The sequence below is a fragment of the Tetrao urogallus genome (genome assembly GCF_951394365.1).
Source record: "Tetrao urogallus genome assembly, chromosome: 15".
NCBI classification, from domain to species: Eukaryota; Metazoa; Chordata; class Aves; order Galliformes; family Phasianidae; genus Tetrao; species Tetrao urogallus.
Window position 1 is genome coordinate 3,130,324 of NC_136828.1, and position 20,318 is coordinate 3,150,641.

Consider the following 20,318-nt stretch of genomic DNA (forward strand, 5'->3'; position numbering starts at 1 on the left):
GCAATTTTCAGTACAGAAATTGCTAAGCTGACTAGATTTAGAATGGGAAGTCACACAGTATTTAAGAAGTAAGAGTTAATGTTATGAACTAGGACATCAAAGCTCCTGTAACAGAAGATGTGAATAGAGCAGGTCATGTTGTAAAAGCTTGTGAGTCTCTCAGTAGACGTGACTTGCAGTTTTTCTGTTTTTAAACCTTTATCTTTAAGTTAGACACATGCATATAGTCTTAATGCACTGGTGGAGTGTTCGTGCATTCCATGTCTTTGTGTTCCAGTGGAATGATAGAAAAGCAGACTACCCCCATTATTCTGCATTTGTACATTTCCTGTATTGCTTTTGAGCTTATGATTTTATTTGTCACCCTGTAAAGCTGTAACTTGCTTTCAGTGACAGATTTTTATAATTACTTATGTGTAAGTAACAAGCTTTTAATTTTGAAACAAAAGTCCACTTTTCTTTGTACCGCAGCTGGAAATATGTTTGGTTTTCCTGAAGCTGAAGTTTGTTCTCTGAACTGTCTTACAATGCAGCTGCTGTGATGTTTTAAACTTAAAAGAAAGCTCATAAAATTCCCTGTCAAATAGAAATATTAGCCTTGCCTATCATTAAGACATGCTCAATATCAAGCTTCAGGTTGTTCATAGACCCTTTCTTGAACTTGAATTTGCCTTTTCTTTGTAGTATGTTTCTGTCAACGTGGTTTTCCTAACAAGTCTAATCTGTAACAGGAGAGCAGCATGCAGTTTTCATTACAGACTAAATGTACGCTGTCACAATTCATTTGTATCTAAGATAGCTTTGAGTTTTTGTTTTACTCATGCAGTTTGCTTACTTCTCTCAAAGTTGTATCAGCAGAGGTAGAAAAAAAATGCATTGAGGATAGACGAGATCTTTTCCTTTAGCTGTCATAAAAATGAAAGGCTCTCCTGCATCTTCTATGCTATTTGTGGCATTTGCTGAGTGATGCTGGGCAGTTTATTCAGTAGTAAATTAATAGTTGAATTTTTGCAAAAAAATCCTGTTACAACAGGTCTAATTAAATCAATTGGACTGTCTTTTCTACTGGGTTTTTTTTTCTTTGCTCTTTAAGTATAGATGTCTACAGTATTACCATACATTAAATTACGTACAAAGAAGTTACCTTTGCAGAATCATGGAACAGTTGATGGTGGAAGGGACATTGGAGCAGAGGACCCCAATCCCTGCCCCAGCAGGGCTGCCCAGAGCAGGATGCCCACATCCAGGCAGCTCTGGAAGATCTCCAGGGAGGGGACCCCACAGCCCCTGGGTAGCCTGTGTCAGTGCTCCATCACCTCCATAATAAGGAAATGTTTCCTGGTATTAACTGACAAACACAAAATAAAACATAAGTTCTATTGCCATGCACTGTTTTCTTTGCCCCTTCCTTTAAATATTTATAGACATTTATAAAATACCCTTGAACCTTCTCTTCTCCTTACTGAATAATTCCAACTCTCGACCTCTCCTGATGGGAGAGGTACTCGAGTCCTTTCATCTCCATGCTTGGACTCTCTGCAGTATGTCCAGGTCTCTCCTGTACTGGGGGGGGTCAAGAACTAGATGCAGCCTCACCAACACTCAGTAGAAGGGAAGAATCGCCTCTCTTGACCTGCTGCTGATAGCCTGATGCAACCAAGAGTGCCATTAGCCTTAGTGGTGAAGGCACGTTGCTGAAACACTGTATTAGCCTCACAATCTGAGGAATACTTCTGAAAAATCTGATAGTCCTGAAATACCAAGCCAAAAGTTTTATTTATCTGTGTAAAACTGGAAAAATATATGCCCTTGGCCTTTCAATTACGTACCTTGTGTTTCTAACTTGTTCCTAAATTTCTTGGCCTATAGGATTTTCCTGCAAGGACTCTAATGAGAAAAAACATCCTACATCTCCTGTGTTCTTTCTTTAAATGTCCTCACCAGGGAAGTGGAAATATAACATGGGAATCCGAGTATTTTTAGCTCCATCTCATCCCTTAAAGGAAAAGGCAGCCACACTGGTTTATTTTAAAATAAATATTTGAGTTTTCCTGACAGATTTGTTTGTCTGAATTGTGTCAGAAACTGGAAAGCAGCTTGCAACTCAGTGTAGAAGAGGAAAAGATGGAAGAAGATTCTTCTAGTGAGGATTATGACTTTGTTGAAGAGGAAGTGTTTTCAGAACCATCTCTTACTGAAGAAACAATTACAAGCTTTGGAAGCCTTCAGTTGCACAGCAGTAGATCATTGCAGAAGGAAGCTTCTGAATGTCAGGATGCAGGAAGATGCTCTGGCCTGGTTTCTGGTGCCCTTACTGCATTGGAGTACAAGCAGGATCAAAGTAGTAAGCCTCTGTTGTACATTGTTAAAGTTCTCTAATACATCTTTGAGAGTGTTGCTTCTAAGAGAATCGTTACAAATCTGTGCCATAATTCACAGTACCAGTGTCCACAGTTACGTGCTGGAAAGGTGTCATACAAGGTAACATCCTTGCTTTTTAATAACTGTGCATCCTTATCACCTCCTTCCTTGGATAATGTAAAGAGAAAACCAAGTGTGTGGTATTGTCTTTGAGGAGACTTCTGCCTGGGGGAATCCTTTCATTGTATGTCTCTGTAGAAATAATTCTTCTTGAAGCATATTTGGAGTTTAAGTTATAGGGGACAACCTTCTTGTAGTCCCAAGGTCTGTGTCAGGCTTGAATATAATTAAAATTATAAGTGCAACATTCAGTTTGTATACATGGATAGGCATCGTATAATTTGTCCTTTTTTATGTGTAAGTACAAAAAATATTGCCATGGGATATTTAGAAGGTCAAATACATTAATGGCTTAATTGCTAGATGTTACAAATTTCTTCAGCTAGCAAGTTCATTATACTTTGAATTAAATGCAAACTTCAGCCTTGTGAAGAATGCACTGTATATTTTATATTTTTCCCTGTGCATCTGCTGCTCACTGCTGTCAGAGACAAGATTTTAACCATAGCTAGTTATTTGTTCTGATCCATTAGGGATGCTGTTATACCCAAGGGAGTTGTACACTGGGATTTGCTATGCTGTTTGCCAGAGGAAAGACAATTGAGGCTGTAGGCACACACAGCTTCTCAGCATTGACAGCTACATCAACTTTCAGCTGAGGCTTCAGCTTCCTGGGCTAGCTTTTCCCTCAAGAATTTAGTAACAAGTTTCAACCCCTCTGATAGGCCCCAGGTACGCAGGTTTCAGGTCTGAGATAGGAAAAAATAACCATTAAACTAGCGTCTATGTTACATCGTATTGAAAGTAATATGCAGGAAGATTTAACTGGTTTTGACAGAGAAATGCTTGCTTCTGATACAGAAGGCAGAAGCACAGCAGTGCTGACTGTCTGGCAGCCAGGCTTTAGGTCCAGCTTTGATGTAATCACATAAGCAATACTGAATGACTCAATCACCCGGTCTGAACCTATACAGCAGTAGACCTAACACTTGTGCAAATGAATTCTGGGTATGGTTTGGGGAAGTTTCTGTTTGTTTCAAGTGCTGGCAGTGCATACAACAGAGTGGTCATATGTGGGCTGCTACTCCAAAGCCAGAGTGTTTCTGGGTTAGTAATATCTGTGTGACTGCTTAGTGTTTTGCTTCTCCATGTGCTACTTTCAGGACGCTGTAGGAATGAGCTTTACCCAGTAGTATTTCAGTTCTTCTCAGCTATCTTTTCCACTGATTAAAAATCATTGTTTCCCACTCAGAAATTCATATCTTCTATTGCTTCCTCATTAACTCCCATTGTTTCACTTGATGGGTCTTTATTCTCGTTAGCACAAATACTTGTTTTCTTCTGTAGCAGAAAAATAGCTCTTTAGCAATGCCACCTAAAACTTGTGCTGGTGTCTAACTTCTGTCTTCACTCATTTCCTTTGTAATATCTCTTCATTTCTGCTGTCTGACATCCTTTTCTTAGATTGGCTTTCCTTCTGAAATTCCTTTGGGTTGTGTCAGAGAAACAACATCAGACAAAGCTTCTGTTTTTATTGCTGGCTTTATATCACAGTGAGGTAAGGGTTGACACAGCTGCTTCTTTCTTCATCTGTCCTGTTAGTAATAGCCACACATCAGGTGCTTGCCCTGTCTTAAGATGATTCTGTTGTTCCAGGTAAGTGTAGTATTTCTGGGGCACTGAAGTAAGATCTCTTTACCTATGCTCAGTATTCCTCAGAATTATCTCCCCACTCATTTCAGGTGCATTTTGTTCTTTTTGTTTTTTCCCTTCATCCATACTTAATTGCTCAACTTAAGAGAAACACTTTTTGAATCAATTGAGTAAAGGAGGATTGTTATAGAAGTAAGCAGTGTGTAAATAGGGAGAGCCAGAAGAATAAAGGGTGTAATGGCAGTGAGAACAGGAGTATGTGGCTTATTACCCCCCCACCTCCAAAAGTAAGAGCAGATATGTACTCCTATGAACTAAATGACCATTTACTTTTAGTCTATGCTTCAGGAATAATTCTGGTACAATTATATTAATGACTCAGGGTTTCTCATTTATTTTTGCTGCTCTGGTCATCAATGTTTGAAAATACCTGGCCCCGTCAAGATATATTGGTCTAATGACCTACCTTATAGTGATGTATTTCACTGCTAAGTTGGTTGGGCTGTGCTTATGAATAGAACATAGAGCTGCATCAGTAAAAGGAAGGGAGGATGGAGGTTATCACTTTACCTATGCCAGCATAATTAAAGTGGTGAAACTTAAGCATTTAAGGTCCAATAATTCTTCCTGTCTCACTACTTCTGAAGATCTCTGAAGTTGATTTTCTGTTTCCTTGTCTTACAGAATTGAAGCCAGTGCGAGTTCTCTCAGCCAAAAGAAAAGATAATGCTGAAATGTACATTCCTGTCAGACCAGTTGTGGTAAAAAGTAAAATCAATCGACCGCTCTCTGCTGAGTCCTTGCAGCCAGATAGGCAGGAAAGAATTTGCTATAGTAAGAAATATGAATATATGTCAATAAAGAAAGTGCTCATGATTTTGTTTTTCAATCTGATTCAGGTGTAATTTCATCTGTCATTATGAGACTTCTTTACCTTTCTTTATTTTTTTTTTTTTTTTTAGCACTTCAAAAGTTCTGATGTGAGTAGAATTGTGAGAAAAATCCAGAGCTTGCACACTTGAGTCTGTGCTGTGTCTCTGTTAATTTCCTTCTTTTTTTTCTTCTATACCTTAAGACTTTCTCCTCACTTTTTGATCCTTGTGTTTGCTCTATTTTCTGCTTCTCTGCTGGATATCTATTCTGTATGATATTAGCAGAAATGTGTTTTAAGATCTGGAATTCATGCTTAGTTGAAAGTTTTGAACGCAATGCATTTATAGCAAGAAAGGAACGGAACTTTTCCACCACCAAAGTTGATGCTTTTAGATTTTTTTTTTTTTAAGTCTCCTCTCCTTTAAATTTTTTTTTCCAGTCTGTGATGTTTCTGTTTTTCTGTCACGTTTGGGAAGAACTTCATAAGGTCACTTACTTTATGTTGCAAGTAGCAATGTCTGACTCTCTTGATTTTTACCAGAAGTATCTTGGGATTCCTCCAGAATAGCTGAATACTGAAGTTGCATTGAGAAATGTTGGTGTGCTGAAATCATATTCTTCTATTTCAATTAACTGTTGTGAAGCATTCCCATTAAATATCTCAACAAAGTAACTACATTTTTAAAGCATAAACATCCCATTTCTCATTTTACAGTTTCGCTTCTCTTGTCATACAGTTTCAGCTCTTGTTAAGGGTAGATGTGACCTGGAATCCTAACGTAAAAACAAATTAGAGCAATTTAGCCTTGCTTTAGTTGGTTACTGATTCATTAATGTAGCCCTATGCTAGTAACAGGATTGGATGTTTCAGATGTATGCTGTTGAAATATTCCGTACTTGTTTGTCCGTACAAATGGATATTCCTTTGTCCTTTTTCATGGCAGGACCATTAAGTCGACCAGAAAGACCACTTTCAGCAGCTAGAAAGAATGAGTGTGAAAAGGACTCTGAACTCTCCGTTTCAGCTGTGGTTAAAGCTATGCAAATTGAAAATGAAGCCTTGCAGAGAGATTTGCAAAGCCAGTCAGTTTCCACAAACCCTCAAAAGGTATGGCAAAAAAAAGTGCTTAATCAAGAAGGAGAAAAGACATTTTCCTTAAACACAAATTATAATAGTTAATTCTTACACAGTTTTACAATTGTGTAAGAATAAACAGTGATATTTCAATTGTAATTGGATTTGTATTACTTCCATGGGGGTGTATGTGTGTATGTTCATTTGTTTTTTAAGTCTGGTTCCTTGGATATCATCCCACAGCCTTCTGTTGGTTTCAGGGATCACTGATCTGATAGCTCACTCACATGATATGTCCACACAGCCAAGTGCACAGCTGTAGGCCCATTTGAACCATTTTCATTCTGAAAGCTTTTTAAACAAGATATGTAATTTCCTTGCCAATATTTCCTACCTTCTTGCAAAGCTCATTAATAAGAGCATATTCTTTTGTTAATAATACATACTCAGCATGTGCAGTGTGTGTATTATCTCTTATCTCCAATTAGCATGTTTAAAAGCAATTAAAAACTTACTTAATAAACAAGGCAATAAGCAAAAATTTACTCTCTTTAGGTCAGGCCGTTATTCCCTCTTAAGTAAAAGAAACAGGAGATTTGTGCAGACAGTCCTTGCTAAACACTGGGCATAATAATTCTATCCTTTTAACAGGAATACAGTACATGAAGAAATTCAGTCTTAAGTTGTTAAGTTTGCAGAACTGTTTGGCATGGTGTTCATAGATTCAAAATTTGTTTAATCCCCATTTCATTAGGAAGAAAAAAAGAGGTGTATATACATAATGATCTTATTATGGTCTGTTGTGGTTTTTTTCTTGGGGGGGTGGCAGTCCTTTGTGACAGGAGTTGGACTTGTTGATCCTTATTTGTCCATTCCATCTTGGAATATTCTATGATTCTATATCTTCTTGGAGCTAGCTGAGTTCTGAGAGTTTCCAAGACTGTTTACAGTTCTAATCTGAAATGATGCTCCCTGAGATAGTGAGGTATTGCTGTTTTGAATATGTAGCCATCATTACCTCTGAGCCAGCATTAAGTTTTGATCAGAAATTGAGGCAAATCAAGACCACCTCTGCTGAATGTGCTTTAACTCTGTGTATAGAGTTACAGATTAACTAAGGTTAGCAGAGCCCAGAAATTAGCATGAACTCATTATTCTGAAGGTACAGACTGATACTCACTGGTATATAAAGAACAATGTGAATGAAACATGTCTTTTTCTTACATAGAAGAAATTTTCTGTTCCATCTGTTCTCTCTGCAATGGTTGAACCTTCAGAAAAAAACCAGGCAAAGACTGCTGTCACAAAAGATGTAGAGAGCACCTGTCCTTTTGGAAACAGGTATCCATATTTCCTCTAAGACTGATTTCCTTTCTCAGGGGATATTTTTCCATACTGAGCACCACTTCATCTGATGGCCTTTAGATGCCTAAGGGCAAGTATTGGCAAAAACATGGAGAAGACTCTAGCCTTGGACCAGTGGCTGTTAATCAGGGAACTGCCAATAGTTTATATTAGCTATGTATTGCCTCTGTTCATATTATTTTGAATTATTTCTCAAACTGTTTCATATCTAGCAGAGAAGTGGAGCCTGGTCTTTTAACCAGATCGTGTTTATCAGGTGTGGGATGCTGTGACAGCTGTTGTTCAATATGGGGTACTTAAGTTATTCTGTGGGTGTATGGGTTTATTCTGTCATCTGTTCACTTTCACACCAACAAAATTATTTCTTAAAAATGCGAGAATTAAAGGGAAATAATATACAAAAGAACATGTGTTTCAGACAACAGGAGAAACTTCTGGAATTTCTTCAGGAGACTGAGAGCAGTTCTACCTGTGATAATGACGTACTCCTATCTGATGAAAAATCAGAAGCAAATTGTGTTTTAACAGAGAAGGTCTGTATATATGTGCACTGTAATTGATGCTTCCAAGTACTACTGAAGTACAAATGCACTGAATGATCAGCATTACCCTGTGGCAGGGTAAGAGAATTTATCACCCTCACAGATTACAGCCCTCTTGAAAGTGTAGGAAAGCAAGTCTCTGTCTTGTTGGTAGGTTCTTTGGATTGTTTAATTCCTGTAGTCTTTGAAGAAGGAGAACATAAGGGAACCTCGTTAGTCCATAATTACTGCTACAGCTGTTTCTGTATTACATTCTCTTCTATACAACTACTAGTTATTACCTTTTCTGCAGTAATAGGACCTTGGGAATGTACCATTGAAGTTCTCCTCTTACTTACCCAGCGATTTCTACTCTCAAGAACTGCCTATCAGTGTTGGATATGTTGCTGACTTCCTCTTTTGATGATTTTGCAACGTAATTTTTGTGTTCCTCTGGTAAATGTGGTGAAAGTAATGAAAAATTCACATCCATACAAAGGGCCTCAGATATGTGATATTTGTAAGGGGGTCTATTTCATAAAGCTCTTGAAAAATTCACATCCATACAAAGGGCCTTAGATATGTGATATTTGTAAGGGGGTCCATTTCATAAAGCTCTTGCAGAAACCCATGTAACCAGTGTATTGGGTTTATCTAAATCACTTAATTCACTTGTTAGCTTTCATTCTTAGTGGTCAAAGGAAGCTGTTTCTTTGGCATATTTGCTGCTCTAGAAGTTTTCCTAAGCTATTTATTTTCTTATTCAATAGTATCAAAGCAGCTAGTACTTCAGAAATGTCTCAGTTCTTCATGAGAGCATGCTAATGTTTATCAGATTACTTGAGCTCTAATATGTCTTGGATTGATTAACCATAGCAATCTGATGTACCTCTTTTTAAAATGTCAGCATTGGGTGCTGTCTTGGTTGAAGCCCTGTTCTAGTTTAGTGGTCTCTGTTAATTCATGCTTTTAACAGACCTAAAAATTTTCATATTAAAACAGATTCTTCTTTGTTAGTAGGGGTAAAGATCCATTATTAATCATCAAGGTGAATGATCTGACATGCAAGAAAGCCCAGATGTTTAGCAAAAGTTGATCTCTGAGAGACCTTACGTAAATAAATTCCCTCCCCACTTGTTTTCTGTTGGTCTGATTCTCTTGGACTGCTTATTGGCAAAGAGATGTAAAAGTTGTGTGGCGTTTCTGCCCTTCGGGCTCTCATGTGCTGTGGGAGCCAAAACATCAAGTATCAGCTTGTACTGGCTTACCAAAACCTGCATGTTGGTTTGAATGTTTTAAATTTAAGATGGAACAATTTGGCTGATGTATCTTAATATTTACAGTCTGCAGTACAAATGATGATTAAAAAAAAAAAATTATCAGATATTGAATCGCCCCCAAAAGTGTTTAATGAGGAATGTTCGGAAAAATATGAATCAAAAGCTGTGCAACAGTAGGGTTCTCTCCTGCCTCCTTACCCCAAAGTTTTACAGTACAGTTTGTAATCTCAGTTCACGCATTATTTTTGCAAGCAGAAAATAGTTTTCTCTGTTCATCAGAGCTACAAAGGAATAAGACAAAGCTGTCTGCTCCTTAGTGTAGGGGGTGGATGAAACCTAAGAGGGGGTGGTAAGTTCTCTTCTCTTACGCTGGGTTTTTTAGTTGGTGTGGGGTAGAATTGGTGGCATGCAGGATGATTAAATATCCAGATAGGTCTGAATTTACGGGCTTTTTTCTTCTGAATCAATAGCATTGTATTCTTAACAGTATATTGCTGCAGATTTTATTGTTTTGTCACTAATGTGTATACTGTATTTCACTTGGGTCCAGATAACGACAAATGTGGAAATACACAATGCCATTTATGTGACTGTGGAACTTCTTTCTAACTGGGGAAATCCAGTAAACATTGGCTTGAGAGAGGTGGAGTTCTTTGATTTATACAACAAAAAGATATTTGTGTCTCCTCATGATGTGGACATTCGAAATGCTGACTACCCAGGGGATTTATGCTGCTTGGTCAATAACTTAAATGTAAGACAACAGTTCATTGCTGGATATGACAACTTCTGTTTTTAATGTTTAATATTCTGTCAAAGTTTCTTGTTTGGTTGCATGATTGCATTTTTGAATTAACAAATCCAGTTTTCATGTCCAAGATGTTGCTTTTCAGTTATAATGTTTTATAATTTGATTAATTTGTTTGACTTTGTTAACTGAGCAACTGGAGACAGATGCATTTAACTGTGATTCTTATGTATTAGTACTTTGATATTGTCTTGGGTGAAGGAACGCGTTTTTTACACTGGAATAAAATTTGGAATAAAAAAAATTACAACCTTAAGGATAGAGAATTTCACATTTTTACAGTATGCCTGCTGTTAAATTAATTAGTTCTTGTGACCTGAAGGTATAGGAGCATCACTGCTAACTTCTTGTTTCAGATGTTTAATGTAAGTTTCAGTAAACTCAAGACAGAAATTCTTTGCTCCTGTTCCCTTGTTTTGCTTTTACCTGGAGAAGGACCATGGAAGAATGGGTAGATAGGTTGACTTCAACAAAAGATAAAGAGAAACCTGTGGAGTGGTAGAGGAAAATTACTTCATTGTTCTTATGTCAGGTTGTAAGATGAGGTGCTCTTTCATACTAGAGACAATGGACTTCAAATTACAAATGAAATCCCTGAAGCATTAGCAAATTTACAGAGCCTTTTAAGCAGCTATGATTTCAGTTGTGCTGCAGATTCTCTGTATGTCTTCTGGCCGCTCAATGGAGAGCATTCAGGACTTCAGAGGTAGGATTCTAATGAAAGCTAGTGTGACTGCTGATTTGTGTATGTGTAGGTCTTTCAGACCTCAGAATCTCAAGAACAAAGGACTGCAGTAGAAATATCTGTATGTGTGAAAGATGTTTCTTCACAATGTTGAACCGTGTCACTTCTCTTTAATGCTCAGCCCTTCCTTCCCTGTAAATTGGGCATAGCTCCAGCGATGACACAAAGCCGTGTCTCGGAGGCCAGTCTCCCAGAAAACCAGAAATCAAAGTTTCCTGCTCTTTTTTTCATTTGCTCCAGTGCAAATGTAGTGAATACTTCCAGGGTATCACGTTCACTTTGTTGATTCAAAGGACTTTTGGGATAGATATTTTTCAGTGCTAACTGCAGTGACAGTAACTCCAGAGCAGGGATACTTCATGTATGATGATGTGATAGAACATGACACCTCCCCAGTCTGAGTTTTGACAGGGATTCATCAAGGTGTCTTGAATTTCCGATGTCAGATCTTTGACATGAGTGTGTTCATTCATAATACTTCCACTGATGAACAGCCGTCTCCATAGCTGCTTCTCACTCAAGACCAAATGAGTCTGGCTCTATGTCTGCTGTTAGTTGGAAGACATGTAACTTTACAGATCTTCTGGAGAGCAGCACAAACATGTCTATGCAGTGTCCGTTTTAGCTCTGAGTTTGGTGTGAACAGTACAGCCAGATAACCTAGTGCTTTTTCAGGCTGTCAGGTCCTGACTTGAGAGGTGTGAAGATGGATCACTCGTGTTATCAGCCACTGGGAAATGATTTTTTTCATTATCTCTGTTCAAAATATGTCTCAACTGACGTGATCTAGCTTTGACACTGATCATAGAATTGGGTTCACGCTGGCTTGAGGAATATCTTTAACTTCTTCACTGTTAACAAACTTCTTTTTAATTTTTTTTTTTCTTTAAATGTAGAAAGGAACAAACATTTCTGGTGCTTGTATGGCTGTTTATGCCCCAACCTGATGTTCAAAACAACAACTGTCTCCTAAGACTTTTTGAGTGGCTCCAGGGACAGAGACATTGTCAACCATCAGAACTTGGAATGGGTGAACCACTGTGAGAAGTGGTTCTGTTCACATTATCTCTGCATAGACTGACAGAGATCTGTCCTTACCATCACCAGGCATACATCTGAATTACCTGATAGGGACGTTTATTTCCTGTCTTTGGGAAAATCTGAAAGACTCACTAAGTGAAAGGATGTGGAAAAATAGTGATTTTGTGTACATAGTGTATTTATGTACTGTGGATCCTTGAAAATAGAAAGAGCTGTAATATATCTACTAATCTCAGATCACCAAAATGTTGTTTGCATGCATATTTATGTTTTGCCCTCATTTATTTCTGCTGTTGGCTAACGTTTGCTATCAAGTATACCAACGTTCAACATTTTGATACCAAAATTCCTTTTTTTTCTCTTAGTGAGCTGCCACATACTTTTACTTTTTTGTTCTAAACAGAAATAGACAGCACTTTTTAGCAATGTCCGGAGCTTTCTTGGTACTTTAAACTGTCTATAACAACCATAACCAATTGTCTGTAAAATCTGTGTTCAAAGCTTCTATTTTATCTTGAATTCTAAATGTAGCTCTAAGGAATAGATCTGCAAGTGAAATTAGTTGTCTGTAAAGACCGCAGAAGATAGAGGTGGTGAAATAAAATTGATAAGATTTCCCTTGTTAGATGGCAAGATAGAAGCATAAGCACTCTTAAGAAATTGTGAAATGATCAGACAGTGTCCATTCTGCTCAGTGATCCCCTTTAGCGCTTGCAAAGCTGATTAATTTGATTAAAATAAACTGGGCTTGCACTGACCCTGCAGTTACAAAGCATGGCACACCGCCTGTCATTTGTGAGCATGCAGATGGCAAGCAGCTGACCTTTATCTAATTGTCAGGTTGTGAGCTGTCCTACTAGCAGGAGAGTCAGATTTATTGTTTGGAGATGAGGTTAAGGTTTTGCTTTTAATATAGAAGAATTTATTATATTATTACTTTTCTCATTGATTTTTCTTTCAGTGGGGTGGTAAATTAATCAAAATATCCTGCTTCAGAAGACAGAGTATTGGTGACATTCTGCTTGTGTGTGTTTTTAGACGACAAAGGAACGCGTCCTTTGGATGTGCCCTTTCCATCCGCCCATCCAACTTTACTTTGTTATCCGCAATCCCACTCGATCCCATGACTTTGGTGTATCCAAGATCAAGATTTGGAATTACAGCACAACAGCTAGTGTAAGTAGTCTTTTTCTCACCTCCTCTGCATGCGTGCTCTCCTTTTTCTATACAAACCTCAGTTTGATCTTCACTCTGAAGTATGAAATAAAAGTGGGTGATATTTTCTGATAAAATACAGAGCTCGGGGGGGCCCATGTCTACTGTAGATTTCTGCTTCTGTTGTTGATTGTAAGAGGTAGAAATGTAATGCTAACATTTTCATAGCATTTATGTATGTATTGCAAGCCTAATAAAAGAGTTGCATCTTCTGTCAGGTAGTCTTTTACTGTGGTGAGAAATAGAGAAGGTGAGTGCATTTTAGTGCTCAGCATATGGAGTTGTTTTATCACAATATAGGAAAAAAAATCCTTGATTTCTTGCCTATGTAGGTATAAATAGGCTGAATGTTGATCAATTCTGGTTTTATTATTTATTTAAAAAGTATACTAACTACGTGTACATAAAATAACTAGTAATCTAGTGTTACTACAGAGACATCTGATGGCAGATGGTCTCCTGTTTGTGTTTGAATGTTGCCATGGAAATTATTCTTGTTTGTATGCTGCAACGTTGAGGAAAAAAATCCCAGGTACTGGATCAAAGAGGATTTGCTGCTCTGGATTATCAATAAGAGGCTTTATCTCTTTGGTTTTCTTCTTATCTGTGTTCTTATATAAGCATATATGGTAACTTATACATACAGAAATGTGGAATGAACAGCTTAAAGAAGTTTACTATACCATGATATGTATTCATTTTCTGGAATTGTAATAGCTTTTTTCTATTTAAACATGGGCCACAGAATGTTCCATTTCAGTTAGAGGGTGTGAAAGGAATTGCTGGTTTTGGAGGTAAGAGTATGAATTTGGTACTGAGCCTATTGAGCGTAATATGGGAAATAGGCATGGACATATTTGCAAGTTGCAAGGCAATGATTTTTTTAATAAACCTCTATAAAACAAATAGTAAAATCCATTAGGAGCATACCCCACAGATTTCAGTAGCAATCCTGTCATACACATGGACTAAACATGTTTCATTTGTATGTGAAAGAATAATACCAAGCAGTTCTGCCTAAATCCGTAACTTTCCATGAGGAAATTTTGTCTGAGAAAAATAATAAAATAAAAACTAAAGCATGATTAGATACATTTTATTCCTGCTAATGTAAATCTAGAGCTGTATTTTGTACTTCTTTTGGGTACTCATTCTAGTCACCCTTCCCTCAAAAGCCACATAAGTGAGAGGTGCCCATGTACTTCTTCAAACAAAGGGTGGAAGAAGAATTCAGGCCAGTATTGTTGAAAATATCTGAGCTTTAGATTTTGAATTGGAAAGTAGAAAAGAGTATGTCTGAAGGAAGCTGTAAAAGCCAGATGACATTGACATTGATTTAGTGCGTTCCAAAGAAAGTCTCAGGGAATGCTTCACCTTGCATCCTTCATTTACTTCCCTTGAAGTCTGTGGAAAACAAGGACAATTTTAATCTGCAGGAGCAGCACAAAAGTAAGGGCAATCCATTTTATTTATTTATTTTTTTTTTTAGAGGTTTCTCCCCAAGTTTATTTGAAATATTGGGGTGTTACATAAATGTATGCTGTGGCCTTGAAATTAAATTTACCTTATGCTATTAAACCTCTTTTCCTGAGAGCTGCCATAGTGCCTGTGGTATGTATGTCTTCATAATCTGTGTATGGAATTAATACTTAAATGCAGGAATATTTTAGTTGCTCTCCAGCTGGATCATTTTACCTTTCAAGTGCTTGTTTGTATTTCATATCCATTCTCCTGAGTTGGAGATCTTTTTACCCAAGTCCTTGCACAGAAAATGCATCCCTGTCCAGTTTTACAGTTCTTGCCTAATCTGGAGCTTTGTTCCAGTAGAGTTAAGTTTATAATTTTTGATTTATTTCCTATTGCTCCTTCTTTTCCTTTTTTACTTTGAAAAGTCAGGCAGAGGCAATGTTCTCTGTCCGGGTGTAATTCACAGAAAAGCCTCAAGTTTTAAGCTCTGTCCTTCATGCACAAATGTTACTGCTGCATCCAGGAATACCCTCCCTGTTGCTTCATTGGGAAAGCACTACCCCAGCAGAGGCACCCTGTGAGGGCTGAAGATGCAAGCTGGGAAGGAATGCTAAAAAGAATCTTAAAACTATTTTCACCAAATCTCTTATTTTTCTCTCTGATCATATCTACTTGCTAGTTAGGAGACACTGTCATTCTAGTAGTTCTGGAAGGAAAAAAGGCTTCCTCAGATGAAGTCTTTGGTGTTTGCAGGGTGGCTTTTTCATTAAATTACTTATTAATAATGGACTTCTCTTCCAGCACAAGGAGGTTATAGACTTTTGCATCAGTACTGGGGAAACCTAAGCGTTCTGTCAACCTTTCCCTTCACATCTGATCACTAAGCAACTCGAAGCTCAGAAAGGGAGAACAGAGAGAATATTAATTCCAACTTCAAGTGAATAATAAAATAAGATTTTTAATGGGTGCCACAGAAAACAATCACATGGAGATTTACTGAGTGGCAGAGCTGTATCTGACATAAAGGCCTTTTATTTATAAGGCTAGTTAAGTGTTTAAATAGGCTATGAAGGCATAGAGTTGTCTTATTTGAAAACTATTAAAAACAGATTTATTTGCAAAGGTATTGGTTATTTTACTTCCTTAAGTGCTAACTTAAGAGAATTTTAATATCCTTTCCAGCCTTGCATTTCTATAAGTCTTTGGTGGCTTTAATGTGGGTAACTATTCACCCTGTAGTATAGATGTGAAATAAGTGGTGGTTCTTAAAGATGTTGAAGCAAAATCTATCCACCTCAGGAATTACATCCTGATCAAAAATAATTATATTTAATCTAGGTGTCTTTAAACTTTTTAAATGTGTTTATTTCCTAGATGTCAGCCAGAATGATTCGTAGTAGTGTCTAGCAGCATGGTTGATCTTTTTAAATACATTCTTAAATATCCCACAGTAGTTTTCACTTATTTGAGCTTTTCATTTGAGAGGTGGTTATAGGCATGTTACTGATACGAGCTTTTTATTGCTTTCATCTCTTGGTCACAGTTTCAGAACAGTGATATCTAATATTTGAACAGCTTATTTGAAATCTCCATACCTTTATTTTTCCAGGACCTTGATGTTGGGGCAAAGAAGGTGAAGTTATATGTTGATGAGAGACTTGTATTTGATGGTGAATTGGAAAGAGCCTGTGGAGATTTCACTGCAGACCGTGGCACTACAATTGATCTTATAGAATGCAAGCAAGGTATAACATGTTCTTCAAATGAAGATAAAGAAGTAAATGAAACTGCAGTGAAGGGTGAGGAAGTGGACCTGTGTTTTGAATGCTTACAGACAAACCATACATCAGTAAGCTTGAAATCTCTGCCAGAAGAAAATCATCTTGAGGATAAGGTGAACTCAGTCAGCTTGACTAAGGAAAACTTATCCGGCTTAGAGGAGGATCTAGAAGTGTTACCATCTCACGCTGGTATAAAAGATACGAAAGAAAGTGTGGTAGAAGTTATTGACCATGATCAGTCTGATGATGAACTTCCTTTGAGTGGGCAAATGGAAAAGCTAACAGGAAGAAAACTGTCTGATTCTGCAGGTGCAATTCCTTCTTGGTTACACTCATCCTCCCAACAAAAAGAGAATCCTCAAGATAGTTCTGGTAAGCAGAAGCCTCCCTGGCTTGCTTCAGAACATTGTTCAGACTTGAAATTTCAAACACACTTGGATGTAATCACAAAGAGTTTCCCTGATCTGACTAATGAAGATGCCAAATGTCCCAGAAATGAGCTGGGAAGATTGAGTAGTAGAAATGCAAATGGAGATGTGAGATCGCAAATGCTGACCAGAAAGGACAGTGATGTTGGCTTGGATATTTCAGAGCAACTTTCTAACAAGCATGGCTGCACCTCAGAGTACCCAACAAGTGGAAGGAGAAGTGTAAGAAAGCAGGGATTAAACACCATAAACCTTAGAAATGATTCAGTACTCAAAGGTAAGAGCTCATAGTAGCAACCTTAGTGTAAGGGCTGATATTTTTCTCATTTTGCAGAAGCACAAAATCACTTTGGTTGGCAGATGCTTCTTGACATCGTCTTATCAAATCCCTTGCTTGAATAGTGAACTGAAACAGATTATCCAGAACTGTGTTGGTGGTTCAGTGTTTGACTACCCTCACTGTAAAGGCACTTTCCTGTTCTAACATTGAGTTTCATGGTTTTTAATTTGTGTCCATTGCCTCATGTTCTGTCGCTGAAGAGAACCTGGCTCTATCACGTTCATTCACTCCCACCAGGTATTTAGACACATCAATAAAATGCCCCCGAGTTTCCTCTGGGCTGAAGATTCCCAGCTCTCCCAGCATACTCTCATAGGAGAGGTGCTTTGGTCCCTTAATCATCTTTGTGGCCCTGCTATGGATTTATTTCATTAAGTTTGCTTGAAACTGCATGCAGTGCTTCCACTTTGGCATCACCAGCACTGAGTGGAGAAGAAAGATCAGCTTTTTTACTCACTGGTCATTTCTGGGTGTATAAACAGTGGGATTTTAGTTGTGTTATTTGCAGTATTCAGTTTTTCTCATTTGTACTCAGCGATGCTCAGCCTCTCACCTTGTTATACACTGAACACGAAATGCTCATTTTCTGAAAAATTTGCACTTTGGGTTAGTGCTTTAAAAATTATTTGGAGAAGATGAAGGACCAAATGTACAGTCTTGATATTCTGAAAATTGGCAGTCTGGCAGACTGCAGATGTTCACCGATTTAAATGAAAGTCTGCAAAGTGATGAGGAAGAGCGTGACCTCAAGGTACTGAGTGAACTCAGAGTTTGTGTAGTTAGGTTTCTGTCTTTCTCAATGAGAATATATGCTGTCTACAGGAATTCGTACTCTTGCTACTCCTTTCATTTCCTTTGTCTGTGCATCTCTCTCCTTTTTGTGTATGCAATACAGAAATCAGATACAGAGAGAACCAAGAATCCATTCAGATTGTGATCCAGTAGTCCAAAAATGTATCAACTTTGGGTATCAAATGCTGTCTTGTTCTTGGGACTCTAGAAGCAGGATGTCTAGACAAGGCATGTTGAAAGAAGGTAAAATGTTTTGCTAGAAGCATGTCATATTTTGCTATGTAAGCAAAACACGTTATTTTTCTTTTAACTGAATTTCCAAAGAAAAAGCTGTAGCTTTCTGTTCAATTTTGCTCAGATGTATACTTGAAGGGGGGATTAAAAAAAAAAATACACTGATTTTTGTTGTTGTTGTTATCAGTCTCAGTGTTTTAACCAAACTTACGTTCCTGGATTCTCAGTTTCCTCTCTGTGACATGGGCAGGTATGCTATGTGTAGACTAATCCATGAGCCATGTAATGCAGCTCTATGTTTGATAGACCTGATAGGTCTAAATCTCTCATTTCTATATATATGAAGCATAGAATTTAACAGAATCTGTAACAATATAGAATGAGAGATTTCCCTGCACTAAAAGCAAAAGGTTTGTCCATATCACAAGATGGCACAGAAAGCCCCTCTCACTGTTACATTCTTACAACCTTTGTTTTGATGTGTGCCTAAATTAAGTGGGAAACTAATACTGAGGAACGATACAGTGACCTTATAGCAACTTGGCTTGGCTTTTGACTTTTAAAATTCAAACTCTTTCTAGTTAATACTTGCTTTCATTACAGAAATTGTAAATAAATCCCACTGAAGTAATTTCTTTTGAGCTATAAATATAGTGGCAATTTAGGAGCTATGATGTCAACTATCATGATTCTTGTTAGTGTCCTCTAATTTTGCCCAGAGCAGCTTTAGTTATCTATTACTTAGAACTCTTAGCAGGAAGAAAGTGACAAGAAAGCTCTCAGTATGTGGTTGTCACTGGGGAAAATCACATCTTGCAACTTTTGTTCTTCCTACAATAATGTGCAGGAAAAAGTCATTTTGAGAGAGCATTAACAGTGAGATGGCTTTACGTGTTTCCTTAAGAATGGTGAATTTAAACTTCTACAGGGCTGTGGGAACTTCAGTTTCCCAACAGAAGCATGCAACAGGGGGATTGCTACATGCCCCCATACCCAACATCACCGCTCTTCTTTGGTCATTAAATGAGGAATAATGAGAAAAACGGAAGTTAGAAATAGCACATACAGGCACACTTGGCTTGAGTTACTGTTGCTATAAAAACATACATTTTTATCTTCTGAAACTGCTTCAGTGTGCAAAGCAGATGATAAAAGTATGTTGATAAAATTTGCGAATAACATAATTTGGGGTGTTATGAGTTGAGAGGATTGAACAACTGCACAGCAAGAGGAACTTGAGAACTGGAGTAATAAGAGTGGAATGTAGTGCAGAAGTACTGCTTGCAAGGGCATTTGGGGACTAATAGAGAATTAAGTTGTAAGCTAAGTAATCATCAATTGCAAATGATTGAGGAAAAGAAGGATCCTGGCTGAGTAGCTGATCACAGATTGACTATGAAGTGCTGGTGTGACGCAGGCATGATTATAGCGAGGCACTCGAAGGATGGATCAGCAGAGGCTTTTCTGCTAGTTAGGGAAATGTTAATATCTCGGCACAGGCACTTGTGAGACTTCAGTTGGAAAACTGCTGTTCTGATCATCCGTTTTCAGGAAAGTTGATTGCAAAGTGGAACAGAAGAGAGCATTTAAAATGATTTGGGAAATGAAGCGTGTGATTGCAGCATGGAAATATGATTGCTATTTTTAGCTGCAGGGAATAGGCATGAGATTAATACAACAGAGGAGAGAAGAAGAAAGATGTTGTTTTCAAGCTTGTGTTGCCCCCAGAACGTAGTTTACTGAAGTTCTGAGAGGAATTGCATGGCTTGTGTTGCTGGCAGAAGTAGGACATGAGATTTGGTGATTGAAGGCACTCGTCCAAAGCTCACATTCATGTTAATGGGATTGTTATTTCTGGATTCCTTTGGATGGCATCCATCACACAATCAGGCATACAGAAGATTAGAGATGTGTCTAAACACCTGCAAGTGGATATTCTTTATCAATAAAGGGCGGGAATACTGTGACTTGTTCACAAGACTCCAATAAAAGCAGTATATTTTAGATGCCAAAAGGAATGCCAGACCCTCTGAATGTTCAGCTATTGACCTCTGTTTTTTTTTTTTTCAGAACTTCTCTTTTGCTGGTGCTACTCTTTAATATAGCCAGCAAACTTGTTAACCTCCCATTGAAAATCACTCCAATTCAACTCTTGTAGAAGCTGCAGTGCTTGGAGTACTTAAAATAAATAAAAATAAAAAAAAAATCAAAGCCAGGAA

At 37.8% G+C, this 20,318-nt stretch overlaps 1 protein-coding gene across 1 annotated transcript in view; it reads left to right on the top strand.

Annotated features, from left to right (window-relative positions):
- Positions 1–20,318, top strand: part of KATNIP (katanin interacting protein) — a gene marked incomplete at both ends in the record, with an annotated part of 53,272 nt that overhangs the window by 6,769 nt on the left and 26,185 nt on the right. The window contains 8 exons of the mRNA XM_079542663.1: positions 2,083–2,344; positions 4,819–4,968; positions 5,952–6,115; positions 7,311–7,423; positions 7,866–7,980; positions 9,799–10,002; positions 12,881–13,018; positions 16,134–17,010. Of these exons, the coding sequence (XP_079398789.1) occupies positions 2,083–2,344; positions 4,819–4,968; positions 5,952–6,115; positions 7,311–7,423; positions 7,866–7,980; positions 9,799–10,002; positions 12,881–13,018; positions 16,134–17,010 (2,023 nt within the window). The remainder of the gene's footprint in view (positions 1–2,082; positions 2,345–4,818; positions 4,969–5,951; positions 6,116–7,310; positions 7,424–7,865; positions 7,981–9,798; positions 10,003–12,880; positions 13,019–16,133; positions 17,011–20,318) is intronic.